General features: G+C 37.0%; 1 protein-coding gene across 1 annotated transcript; it reads left to right on the top strand.

The window, feature by feature from the left end:
• The first annotated feature begins 1,910 nt into the window (after positions 1–1,910).
• Positions 1,911–6,523, top strand: LOC139736621 (transmembrane protein 138-like). Its single transcript, XM_071647367.1, has 4 exons — positions 1,911–2,035; positions 3,401–3,572; positions 4,565–4,640; positions 6,414–6,523. Exons 1-4 carry the CDS (start codon positions 1,911–1,913, stop codon positions 6,521–6,523), a joined length of 483 nt encoding a protein of 160 aa, XP_071503468.1.
• The last annotated feature ends 5,909 nt before the right edge of the window (positions 6,524–12,432 follow it).

Below are 12,432 nucleotides of genomic sequence, written 5' to 3'. Positions count from 1 at the left end.
GTAAACTTTAGATCTGACGTAGTGTGCGTGATCAGCGTGAGACTCCGCAATAATAGTAACCTTCATTAATTCAACTCAAATCATGGGCAATGCGCTTTAAAATTATCTCCCAATACTATAGAGACTCTACTAATTATTGGTAAAAATCTCCCGGATTTTGATTGTGGATGATGACGAATTGTCCTTTCTGTTAGTGTTACTGTACCGGGCGGCAAGCCATCCCGGAAAAAAAAAAAATTCCACCATTTGTCTAATATTTCACTTTCACATCACTCATCTTTTGTAAGCATTTGTCTTTTTGTAAACCATTCATCTTTGTTTTACAATCATTAGTCTTTTTGCAACCCCTTCATCTTTTTTTTTCCACAACCAATTGTCTTTTTGTAAACCACTTCACTTTCACATCATTCGTCTTTTTTGGAGCATTCGTCTTTTTGTAAACCATTCATCTTTTTTTTACAACCATTAGTCTTTTTGCAACCCCTTCATCTTTTTCACAACCAATTGTCTTTTTGTAAACCATTTCACTTTCACATCATTATCTTTTTTAAGCATTCATCTTTTTGTAAACCATTTCACTTTCACATCATTATCTTTTTTAAGCATTCATCTTTTTGTAAACCATTTCACTTTCACATTCATTATCTTTTTTAAGCATTCATCTTTTTGTAAACCATTTCACTTTCACATCATTTGTCTTCTTTAAGCATTCATCTTTTTGTAAACCATTTCACTATCACATCATTTGTCTTAGCATTCGTCTTTTTGTAAACCATTCATCTTTTTTTACAACCATTTGTCTTTTTGCAACCCTTTCATTTTTTTCACAGCCATTTGTCTTGTCAATAAAAATTCATTTTTCATGAAAATTATACATTCCATCAACTTGATACTGACATATGTTAGGGTAGCATTTATTCAACCTGCTTTCTGAAAGCAGATAGTCAAGTGATCTCTTATTATTCTAGAAAAGTTAATTTTTGTGGAATTCCCTTTCTATTTTCTTCATATTCTTGTCCACTCATACGTCATAACCTCTAGTTATGTGTAGTCTCCTCATCCAGCGGTTCCAACAACAAAACTTTAAAGATTCATAGCTTTTGCATCATTTGTTCGATTTTCCTCAAACTTTCACTGCTGTGTTCTACAAATGTTGCTGTTTTCACTCAATCCACATTGCTCTTTGGGTTTGGGTTCCCTTTAAGTTAACGAGTTCAAGTAAATGCAACATTGATAGCACGATGGATTGCATTCTGTTAACTGCATTAATTTTTCTTCCACCTTCTCTTCTCAGCTGTGAAAATCGATTAACACGATTATTGTCAAATCTTGAAATCTAAGACATTCCACAACAAGTATGGAGAATATATATTTTATCATAGTGCTCTCGCACTTTCCTGTCACATTTCCTGTTTTTTTTTTGTGTGTGTGTGTTCATCAACATGGTGTTGTCATCTTATACAATGCATGAAACTAAATTTTACCAGAGCATATTTATGTACAATGTACTTTTCTCAAGTGTTTGGATACAACAAGAGTCCGGATATAATGAGAAAAATCACCTGGAACTGACGATCTCATTATATCCAGATTCCTCTCCTTGGTAAAAAAAGTTCATGTGTTCAATAAAAGTGACTCTCCTCATTTCTACAGTCCCTTTAGTGTTTCATCATTCTCATTTAGTTTCTTATTGTTTCTTTTATTATTCATAATATGTATGTGTACAATGTATGTCTTTTTGCACACGGGAAGGTGACCAGAAGGGGTTTTCATAGAAACGATTTACTCAGGACTGGTTTACAATAACCTGTATCACCCATCACTGAAACGGCTGACTGGTGGTCACGTGTAAAGGAGACGGAGTGAAAAAGTTTGACATCCATGATCACGTAGCAGCGGAGCCGATCACGATGCAGGTGTCTCAGTACCGCGGCGTCCTCTATCTCCAGTACTTCTTGCTTTTCGTGGACCTCTTTGTCAATGCCTTCTGTGACCTCCTCCGACTGGACAATGTCACGCAGCTGGTTCTCTTCATGTGAGTGTGCCACTATGTGGAGTCTGTCTGTATGTCTGTCTGTGTTCATTCAAACTGTTCGTTATGCTTGCAAATTTGAGCATTTCTTGCTGTACTCACCAGCCAATGTAAGATCCAAACTTTTGGCCAACATTTGTGGTCAAGATAGATGGATGCAATAGCACCAAGGTCTCTTTAAAAAAAAAAATAAATAAAAATAAAAAATATACACAAGAAAATTACCCACAAACCTTGGATTACATGGTATTCACTGATGTGCCAAAGTGCCATCATCATCTGATAACCAGGTCACAAGAGTTCTGTTTGTGCCCATTCTCAGCAATCATGATTATTTTCATAACTCATACTTCAAGAAAACAGCTTTAGCAAGAGTGTATACTACATTTTTTTATAATGATGATATACTAGGTACTAATAACTTCCTTGTACAGGTTGTAAGTGTAGAAAGTATATCCACCAGTACCTGAGACTGTCCTTGGTCATTAAAGCTTTGCCTTTTATGAATATCAAAAGGAATTGATTGGACTAAGAGCGCTGTGGTGCAGTGCTCTGAATTTGTGAACAGAAGGTGTTTGGTTCAGTTCCTGCCCAGTGAGTTCATCCTTGGTCAAAATGTTCTGCACACTATGTCCCCCTTGACCAAGGTATACTGGCAGTGTTGGGGTAATAGCAATGGCAGGGCCCTCTGGTAGAGTAGTGCTAACCCTGAAAAGGTCACCCTGGCTACGTAAGACTACATATTCATTTTGTCGTGAAGACTGTAATTCTTTAAGCACTCTGTTAAGCTGTTTTTCCCCTCCTCGGTTGCTGCCCGCTAGACTTAACAGTGTTCTACAGAGCAATCTTAAGAAAAAAAGTAAAACAAACAAACAAACAAACAAACAAATAGTCAACTATATTTCTCGTGTGAGCATTGGAGTTAGACAGATTGTAAACAGTGGTGACAAGCACTTGTTAGACATTTATAACCACTACTCTAATGCATGCAGTTTCTTGTCCTCCAAATATTCTAATTGAAGCATAAACATTCATATATGCCTGATTTGCAGTTCCAGTATGGCATCTCATATGCATTTAATGCATAGAGATGACCTTATACCTGGATAAGAGCTACAAATGAAGGTATCAAGGGAAGAACAATGCTTTTCCATTGATTTTATATAATCCATAATAGCACAAATCATTTGTGCTATTACTTTATGTATTGTTCCTCTTAAAATCTCTCCCCGCAGTATGACCATACAGTGCACCCCATCATGTAGAAAGGGGTCTACAGAGAGAGATAAAATTGTACATAATATCTGTTTGCTAGTGTTTGATATTTTATTAACAACCAATATGTGCATTATCCTTGTCTTCTTCTAGCATTCAAGACATCAGTCAGATCTTCGCCACTATCGTCATGTTTCTCATGTTCTTCAACACGTATGTCTTCCAAGCGGGTTTGGTTGGCTACCTCATCACCAAGTTCAAGTTCACCATCGCAATTCTCTTTCTCTACTTCATGCTGTGTGTTGGGCTGCATATATGGACTGTGGTAAGAATATATGTTTCTCTGTATGAAAGTGTGCCAAATGGTATGAGTGGAGCTGGTTGAAGGTCATCTAAAATGTTACTGTAAAAAAAAAGGGGGGGGGGGAGAAACGATGGCTTTGATTCCTGTATAGATGATACCGCATTTATCTGTGACAGAATATCACAAAATGTGTGCATGAAACAACAATTAAGCTCTGATAGTTGATTGGGTTTGCATGAGTCTTCCAAAATACCTTGACACAAAATCACTCATGGCTGAAGTTCTGTGAGTACAGAGTACACATTATAGCTTGTTATTGTCATTTGCCTAGTATTTGTTATGGAAAGCATCTTCCAAGAACATGGAAGTCAACTTTTTGGTCGCTTTGTATAGACAAGTACATGTACTGAGGAAGTGTGCACAAGAAGTTATAGTCTCTTAACTAAGACGGCTATCATGGTTGACTTGATGACATATTGATGATATTCCTGTGTCATAGATCATGTATGTCATTATGTTGTATACAACTTTTTAATACCGATTCCAATGCTACCTTTATATTTAGCAGTTTCACTGAGAAACAGATCTCTCTGATATAAATGCTCACCTCGTAGAAAGACTAAGATGTGATGCCTCAGGGCTAGAAGTATCTAAGTTGTATGGAGAAAAGCAAGCAATCAAATAAACAAACAAAATTCCAAGTAAGCAGTTCCAAGACAATAAGTTTAAGTTGCCATTAATGGAGAGAGCAAAATGATTGGAAAGAAAGAAAAAAGACACAGTGTCACAGAGCTTTGACAAGTGAACAATATGCCATCATTTCAGTAGTTTGTATCAAATCACATCTCACCTTTATGCAATGGTTATTACCCACAAATTGCCATAGTTGGTAAATCTGGTAGAAGTGCAAGGAATACTGTAACAGTGGAAGCAAGTGGAAAATCCTCATAGTGATAAAACAGTTGATATGTTTAACTTGTGATGTCCCATATTACTATACTTTCATCTTTCAGACCCTACGGTGGAACAACGTGGATGCCTACATATGGCATAATGGCTACCAGGCCTTGTATGTCTTTCAGAGAGTTGGTAAGTCCGTATTGCTTCAATTCTTACCCCTTGTGTTATCACTACCAACTATCACTACCCTGTAGTTCAGTACAAGAAAGGAGAGAAAACTGAGCAAACAGGGCAGAATCTGAAAGAGCAGACTCTAATCTCTAAAATGATGTATAACTCAACACTTGATTGGAAAATGCAGTGTATCAATGCATGGTCATTTTACTGCAGTAACCTGTAGGGAATTCATATAAGCCTTTATTTGTTGCATTTAATATGCTTTGATATTGCATATGAAAATCAAGCAGGGAAAAAAAGGTATGTGTTTATAATGTGCCGCTAAAATGCATTATATAGATAGTAATGCCATTTGCCCTGATAGATAAGACATTGTGAAGTATTTCCTTCACGCAGAAAGGGTAAAAGGTATATCTTTGTCAGGAGTCAGAATCGATGACCTCCATCAAAATGTATATGATGAGCTGTGTACCCGTGGCGGCTGTAATGGAAGTATCCCAGTCAACTTGGTGCAGCAGTCAATTTGCTCTAGTTCCTGTTAAAATTGTCATTGTAAGTTGCAGCATTAAAACAGGAGTGGCCCTTAGTTGCCTATCTCTTCAGTTCGCATGAAGTGTTCATCATAAAATGACATTTGTCATCAGTGTGGGCATAGGTAACTTTGGTATGATGCTGCACCATACATTTTTCTTTCTAAAAGCTCTGTATGGGTATTCCATTTGTGGCAAGGGAAATAAATTAGTTCATTATCTCGTAAATCATCAAGTATCGCTGCTTTCATTTCCAATGAGTTCTGCATTCAGAAGTAGTCATCCTATCAAAACTTGACAGAAGTAGGTCTTCTATCCTGGTTTGTAAAGTGGGAGGCTTTCACTTTGTTGGTTTACAGTATACCACATAGATTCTTTCACGGCTAGGTGTGGTCCCGATGTGAAAGTCGGGTCTAGGGTAATTACCCCCTGGACAATTACCTCAGATCCTTTCCCTGACCCTAACCCTAATCCTAATCCTGAACCTAACCCTAAACGTAACCCTAACCCTAATATTTACTCTAACCATATTATTTACTTGTGTTTAGCCAGGGGGTAATTGTCCTCCTGGGGTAATTGCTCTGATACAGTGTAAGTCATATGAAATGGGTGCTTTGAAATCACTTATGAAGACACTTTCACTATGAACTTAAAGGTCCTGTTTACCTTTGGGAGCAGTGATTTAAAAAATGTTCAAGATATCACTTTTGATGCATATGTGTAGGTCAGTTGTATGACCAAACATCCTACCTATTAAATTTTTGCAATAAAGCCTAAAATAGAAGGAGATATAATTTTTTTTGCTCATTAAACCATAACTGTAGACAGTTTAGTTGGAAAAATTTTTATTATAACTATTGTTCACATTTTGTATATTCAACAATATTTAACATCGATTATACTTGTTCAAATTTTTACATTAGTTGTTTCTATCCCTCACTCGCATTTTAGAACTATTTTGAAACAGTAATGCTGGATTTTTGTTTCATCTGCAAATGGTTCATTATGCCTTTAATCTCCTGGTATTTGTTACGTATCGGGGCAAATTGCCCCCCAAAGTCAATTACCCCGTGCTAAATACTGGTTAGTGATAAGGTTAGAGTAAAGATTAGGATTTGGCTATTTAGGGTTAGATTAAATTGGGTTAGGGTTAGGAGTAGGTTCAGGATTAGGATTAGGGTCAGGGTCAGGGGAAGGGTCTGGGGTAATTGTTAATCTATATACTGTTCCATGTATTTCTTCATTTGTGTACCAGGGGCTGTATTCTACTACTACTACTACAAGCGCACTGCTCTGAGGCTGGGAGATCCCCGGTTCTACCGCGATTCGCCGTGGCTGAGGGAGCAGTTTGACAAAGTCAGATGAGCCACAACAAATCGATGCAGTTGTCCATTTTGTAAAGTATTTATGCAATTGGTTTAATTTACGACCAAGTCATTTATGTGTACATGAAAGTGGCAGTACTGGTGTTCATGCAAGAGAAGTTGAGTTATTTATACATTGTGTCAAGAGCTCCTGCCCAGTTTGTGTACTGGTATACTTGTGTGTTCTACTGTGTCTGAAAGCAAGAGTTTTTAAGGAAAGTTCACACACAAAGTGTTTATTACCTCCACTAAGGAGGTTATGTTTTTGCTGGTGTTGGTTTCTTTGTTTGTTTTTCGGTCTATTTGCAAGTTAACTCAAACAGTTGTGAACGGACTTGGATGAAATTTACAGGAAAAGATAATAGTGACACAGGGAATAGATTATTGAATTGAGGTCATGATCCAGATTGCTGTCTGGATCCGCAATCTTTTTATTCTTTTTTTTGAAAATTTTAGAAGGATCCTTTATCATTGGCAAATGGGGCCTACAAACCGGGACTTCAAGTAGCACATATGTGAGGTGTGCATACGTGCACTGATGAGCGCGCTCTCGAGACGCAACAGGAAGTTAATGTGGAGACACTAGAAAGGATTGGAAATAGAGTCATTTTTAGGATATTAATTATGTGAAAATGAGCTGCTTGGTGGAGGTCTGTGCTCTGCGAGTGCTTTGCTATTATTGTTCATGTGTTCTGTCCATTGAGCAATATGAATAAAGTGAATTTGTTCTTCTTTTGAAGTCAAAGCAAAATACAAACCATATCCAAGTCCATTTTCCTATTGGATATTGACTGGTCTGCATGGGGTTACACACACCAGGCTGCAGTATTATGCTCATTAATGTGGCACTACTGGCTCATGAATATAAAACATCAAAAACAAACAAACAAACCTACAAACAGATAAAATACTTATTGTCATCAGATGACTAAATCAATCAATGGATTTATGACACAGACAGACACTATGTACACAACCTATGGGTGCCTGTGTGTCAATAGTAACGCATGTTTGCTGATGTTATGCAGCCGCTTCTCATATCAGCCATTTCTCAAGAGTACCGCCCAAGATCAACGGTCACAGATGTTTCCCCTGTTTCAAAATGAATTATTTGGTCTGGTGTCGTTCTTTTGTCTGTAAATTACTAAGAATTAGTCTCCACTTTGCAAAGGCTCTCATAATTCCCATTTTTTACATGGATGAAATACGAATGTTACTGAAATGAGTTCATGTGTGTTTTGTTAGGCAAAATGATATGAAGTGGGAAAGGCAGGGAGGAATCCCCTTCAGAAATTTACATTGTCATTGTCAAGTCTTATAACTGACACTGCAACTTTATGGTAAAGTTTATGATTAACTATTACAAGCAGTAATTACTACCTTGGTAGTTATAAAATATTGGTATTGAGGAAGTGAGAGAAAATTTAGACATTTTGTACGACCCATGGAGTTAGAGTGTTGCTCTGCCTGAGATGGTAGTAAGCTTTAGATTTTACGTGCATGACTGTTGTGATCTGCAATGTGACATCCGCCCCAAGACCTGTGCATACCTGAAGCTGAGGATCATGTTTTCACCCCAATCCTACACTACCTACATTTGGGATGATCCTGCCCTGTGGGGGAAATAGCATCTTCTTGATATAGGTTGTGATCATTTTATTATGCCCACACCTGTGTGTTGCGTATCAGATGTTCTTTTTTTAATTATTATTATTCTTATTATAGGGACTTGTGAGGAGACACGGCGTTGTCAGTAAATTTTGCACTGTAAAAGGGATGGCATAGTTTTGGTTGAGATGGGGCTTGCGGTTGCCAACCCCCCCCCCCCTTTTTTTTCTAGACAATGAGAAACCTCTCATAAAATTTGAAAGAGCACACAATTCTGAGAGAAATTCAAAGTTCTTTTGATGAAAATTAAATTTGAAATGGCTGAGATATAAGAGAAAGCTGTCCTAATGAAAAGCGTGACCCACCTTTTTGTAGTACTATCTCTTTGTTTTACTTTGTTTTTGGATATCTCAGCCATTTTAAACCCAATCGTCATAAGATAAACCTTGAATTCCTTTAAAAATTGTATGCTCTTTGATATTTCATATGTGGTTTCTAATTATCTTGCAATAAGTTAAGATTTAAATCCCCAGCTCAACCAAAACTATACTATCGTACCAGACTGTTTTCTTTACAAAAAAACTATACTATCCTACCAGACTGTTTTCTTTACATCTGAGTTAATTCCAAAATATCTAAAATTCTGACGAAAAAACTTAGATTTAACTTATATCAATTTGCAAAAATAATCAAAAGTACACCAGATATATCTAGACAGTACTGAAATTTTTGTTTTTGTGTCTGCTAGTGTGAAATGAGTTGTATCATTTATCGTAAGTATGTATCTAAATTATTTACAAGGAGAAGGAAAAAGCATGACACTATGGAGAGTATTATTTTCTCTTGCTTTTCTTAAGTCGCAGCATGACTTTATTTGTTTAAAGCTTCTGTTTGGATAACTTGGTTAGTTAGGTTTCACTGTAAGTGGTTGAGGTCGTAAAGTTGTGTATTCTCAATTGTATGACCTTTGAATATAATGTAAATCAAATTTTATAAACTTGCCAGAAAAACCATGCACCTTGAATGGATCGGATCAGATTTAGGTATGTAGGGCTCTTTTGTTAAATTATTTTGTGTGTGTGTGTATGTATGATTGATTATGCGATCACCTTTCTTGTACCGGCAAGCAGTATTTTGGTCTGAAGCTTAACCTCAAACATGTCTTACTGTATTCATCTCTCATATTATCAGGAATACATGTATCTTGAAAGTGGAGTAGAGTTTTACAGTGGACTATTTTCATTTGTCTCTCTCCCTCACCTATAGATTCCCTAAATTTAGCTTGGTTTTACAGTCACACCAAGCCACATGTTATGCAATACCAGATGCACCACATGTGACATCTGGTGGAAATTTGGTACCCATGACATACGTAGGAAGTGCTATCCCATTGGCATATGACACCATATGGCATAGGCCACTTCATTTATACTGTATGTTCTGAACTTGACATACTTTCAAACATATTACTAGTGTGGAGGAGGAATTTATTTCATCCGTTGGTGCTGGTACGTTGTCTTGACGAGCAGTTTATTGCGTTTGCTGGCATTATAAGCCTGTTTCTTTGCTTTGAATTGCAGTGAACATAAACATAGAAAAGTCAAGTATAGAAAAGTCAAGTGCTTAGGAAAGGTATGCTCAACGAAAGCAGCTAAACAGAGGTATGCAAACAAATGATGTGACATCAATCAATCCAGTACTTCTGCATGTTTGCCTAATGGCAGCTCCACACACAAATGGAGATGTAATAAATCATTCAATCAGTGTTCATGGCAGTATGAATCACACCAAATAAGAGGGTTTAAAGAAATTTTGGGAAAGGCATGATGTGTTAAGATCTGACGCATTTTGATTTTGATTAACCAAGCCTAGTGAATTCAGTGCTACTGATATGTCATTTAACAGTAAGAGATCATAAGTGAAATTAGGAGCGGAACCACTTCTTTTAAATGTATACTTTGAAGAACATGAAAGCATAGCACGGAATTGACAAGAGCCGGTTGATGTGAGGGGACTGACGACAAAGAGTATGTACAGTTTCACTTTGTATTGAGACATACTGTGGAACATCTGATCCGTTGTGTTTGCATTTGTAGTACTTATAGACATGGTTCATATATTGTTGCCTTCCATGTAGTATCGTGCATCTACAAGCCCTTTCCCATTCTGCATATGTCTCATCTGAAAGAACAGGTGGTATCGGCAGACCATGTGCCAAATGTCAGCTTTGTAAACTACCCCCCCCCCCCAAAAAAAAAGGAACAAACCAAAAACAGAACAAAACAAAACATACAGGATAAAGAATTCTATTAATTTCTGGAATCTTTTGCATCTTACAATTGCTCTGAGATACAAGAATTTGGTCTGTCTTAGAAAGTGTATATTCATGAAAATTTGTTTATGGCCTTCATTTGAAGTCAGAAGGAGTGTGTCCCTTCTGTAAATGTCAGCATTTGGGGAAATGGGAGTTTTGGGTGATTACACTACGGTTGATACTTGACGTGTGGTACATACATGTATACATGTATTCTAAGAATATCTGCCATTTGCAGTGAATTCTTGTGGACATTTGGTGTGCTCTGAATGAATGTTAATGCTTTTCCTTGCAGCCGTAGATAAAGCAAATTATATTTGAATTAAACATTTTGCTTTCATTCTTTGGTTTTTGTTGTGATGGTAAACATCAACTGATTTCTAAGTCTGACTCTACAGGCATGGACTCTCCATGAATGTTTGTTCATTCTAAAGTGCTTGAAATTACTATCCACCAAGAAGTTGACAGTACTATGCTTGATGATTGTATTCACCCATATTCCTTGGTATGTATTCACCTTTTGTAGCAGCATATATATAATGTATTGGGAAAGTTTAGATGAGTTTGGGCTTCCTGCCTTGTTCTGTTTACATGTTGTTGATTTAAAATGATCACATGCTTTCATTGAGAATGCAAGACACAAAATTTGTGAAATGTTGGCATGGCATGTCATATTCCATCAGGTGATGCATCACTTTGTTTCATTAGCAAACACACCATAGGTCAGACCGTGTATTCCGTCCCATTATTAAATAACACCTTGAAATTCAGTGAAGTGCTACTCTTATGTTAAAAGTTACTAATCTATTCCTTACGATAGACGGTGTCAGTAATGTATTCAAATTCTATGCAAAAGCTTTGTTCACAAAAGCTGCCCTTGACAACCACAAAGGCTGTCTTGGGCTTTTCCCGACTACTTAGCATCAACTAAGTGAATTCCTGCCTAAGGAACTTTATGGGAGGGAACAAGTGAATGAAATACTTGATTATATTGCAATGCACTACACAAGTGGTCTACTACCAGGCTGCACAAACATTTAATTTACTTGTTCTCTATTGCAAATATTGACATGTTGATTTAAGCTTTTGTTTGATTGGTACAAAGACATGTAAATTTGTTATTTGATGAAATCGTGTATTGAACGCGTGAGGTCGTAATGTACAGGGAGGTGCATGCTGAGTCCAATATCGATGTAAGAAGCAGTTTGCATTGAAATCCTTTCCCCTTCCACAGTTATGATTATGATTATGATTTTCATGCTGCGCTGGGTGAACTTTACCATGTTTGTACATTGTAATTGGAGAGAGAGAGAGCGAGCTACAGTGTATTGTTTGAAACATGAAACCAGAACTCTTTTTTTCTTTTTCTTTTTTTCTTTTTTGATCAAACTTTGGGCCAATACCCTTCTGGCCACCACTCGGTGAAATTGTATTCCCACTCTTGTTTCGTCTGTACGTGTATGTGATTTCTCAGGTTACTGATTATGGTATTTGTGGCAAGAGACCACAAAGTTCATATTAAAAGGTGAAAGATATCCAGTGACTTGATGTTAGAAATGAGCAAAGTCAACTCTTAAGTAGCAATGATTGCTCCAGTTGTGTGGTGTGTGTGTGTAGTTCAACAGACAAAAAGTTTACATGTAGGTGTCCATTTGCAGAGGTGAGATTTAGACCTGGGTCCCATTTCATAAAACTTGTGATCAGTAACAATTCCCACATTTCTCTGACAAATTTGTTCTCAGCCAATCAGATGCAAGGATTTCAGTAGCTTATAACAACTATTGTAACTTGTTATGATAACAAGTTTTATGAATCGGGGGCCCAGTGTGCAGTGTTTGTGAGTGTGTGTGCACATTTTTTATCTTTCTTCATGTACTAAAGGATGGTATGGCTGTCATGATTACATCCATTGTACTTATTATTTGATAGTGTGCCACCTTGTATAAAAACACAAGTCTTTGTGCCCACACTTTGCAGAAGTTCTTTCT

The sequence above is a fragment of the Diadema antillarum genome, unplaced genomic scaffold, assembly GCF_040938485.1.
Source record: "Diadema antillarum isolate AM-2024a unplaced genomic scaffold, OU_Dant_1.0 seq00000658_RagTag, whole genome shotgun sequence".
In the NCBI taxonomy this organism is placed as follows: Eukaryota; Metazoa; Echinodermata; class Echinoidea; order Diadematoida; family Diadematidae; genus Diadema; species Diadema antillarum.
The sequence above is the reverse complement of the archived record's forward strand: the minus strand, read 5'-3'. Positions and strand labels throughout refer to the sequence as shown.

Excerpts from the sequence above, each read along its gene's own strand:
- LOC139736621 (XM_071647367.1), top strand. The coding sequence starts at position 1,911 with ATGCAGGTGTCTCAGTACCGCGGCGTCCTCTATCTCCAGTACTTCTTG. Across the intron at positions 3,573-4,564 it reads GGCTGCATATATGGACTGTG|ACCCTACGGTGGAACAACGT; the intron begins GTAAGAATATAT and ends TTCATCTTTCAG. Across the intron at positions 4,641-6,413 it reads GTATGTCTTTCAGAGAGTTG|GGGCTGTATTCTACTACTAC; the intron begins GTAAGTCCGTAT and ends TTTGTGTACCAG.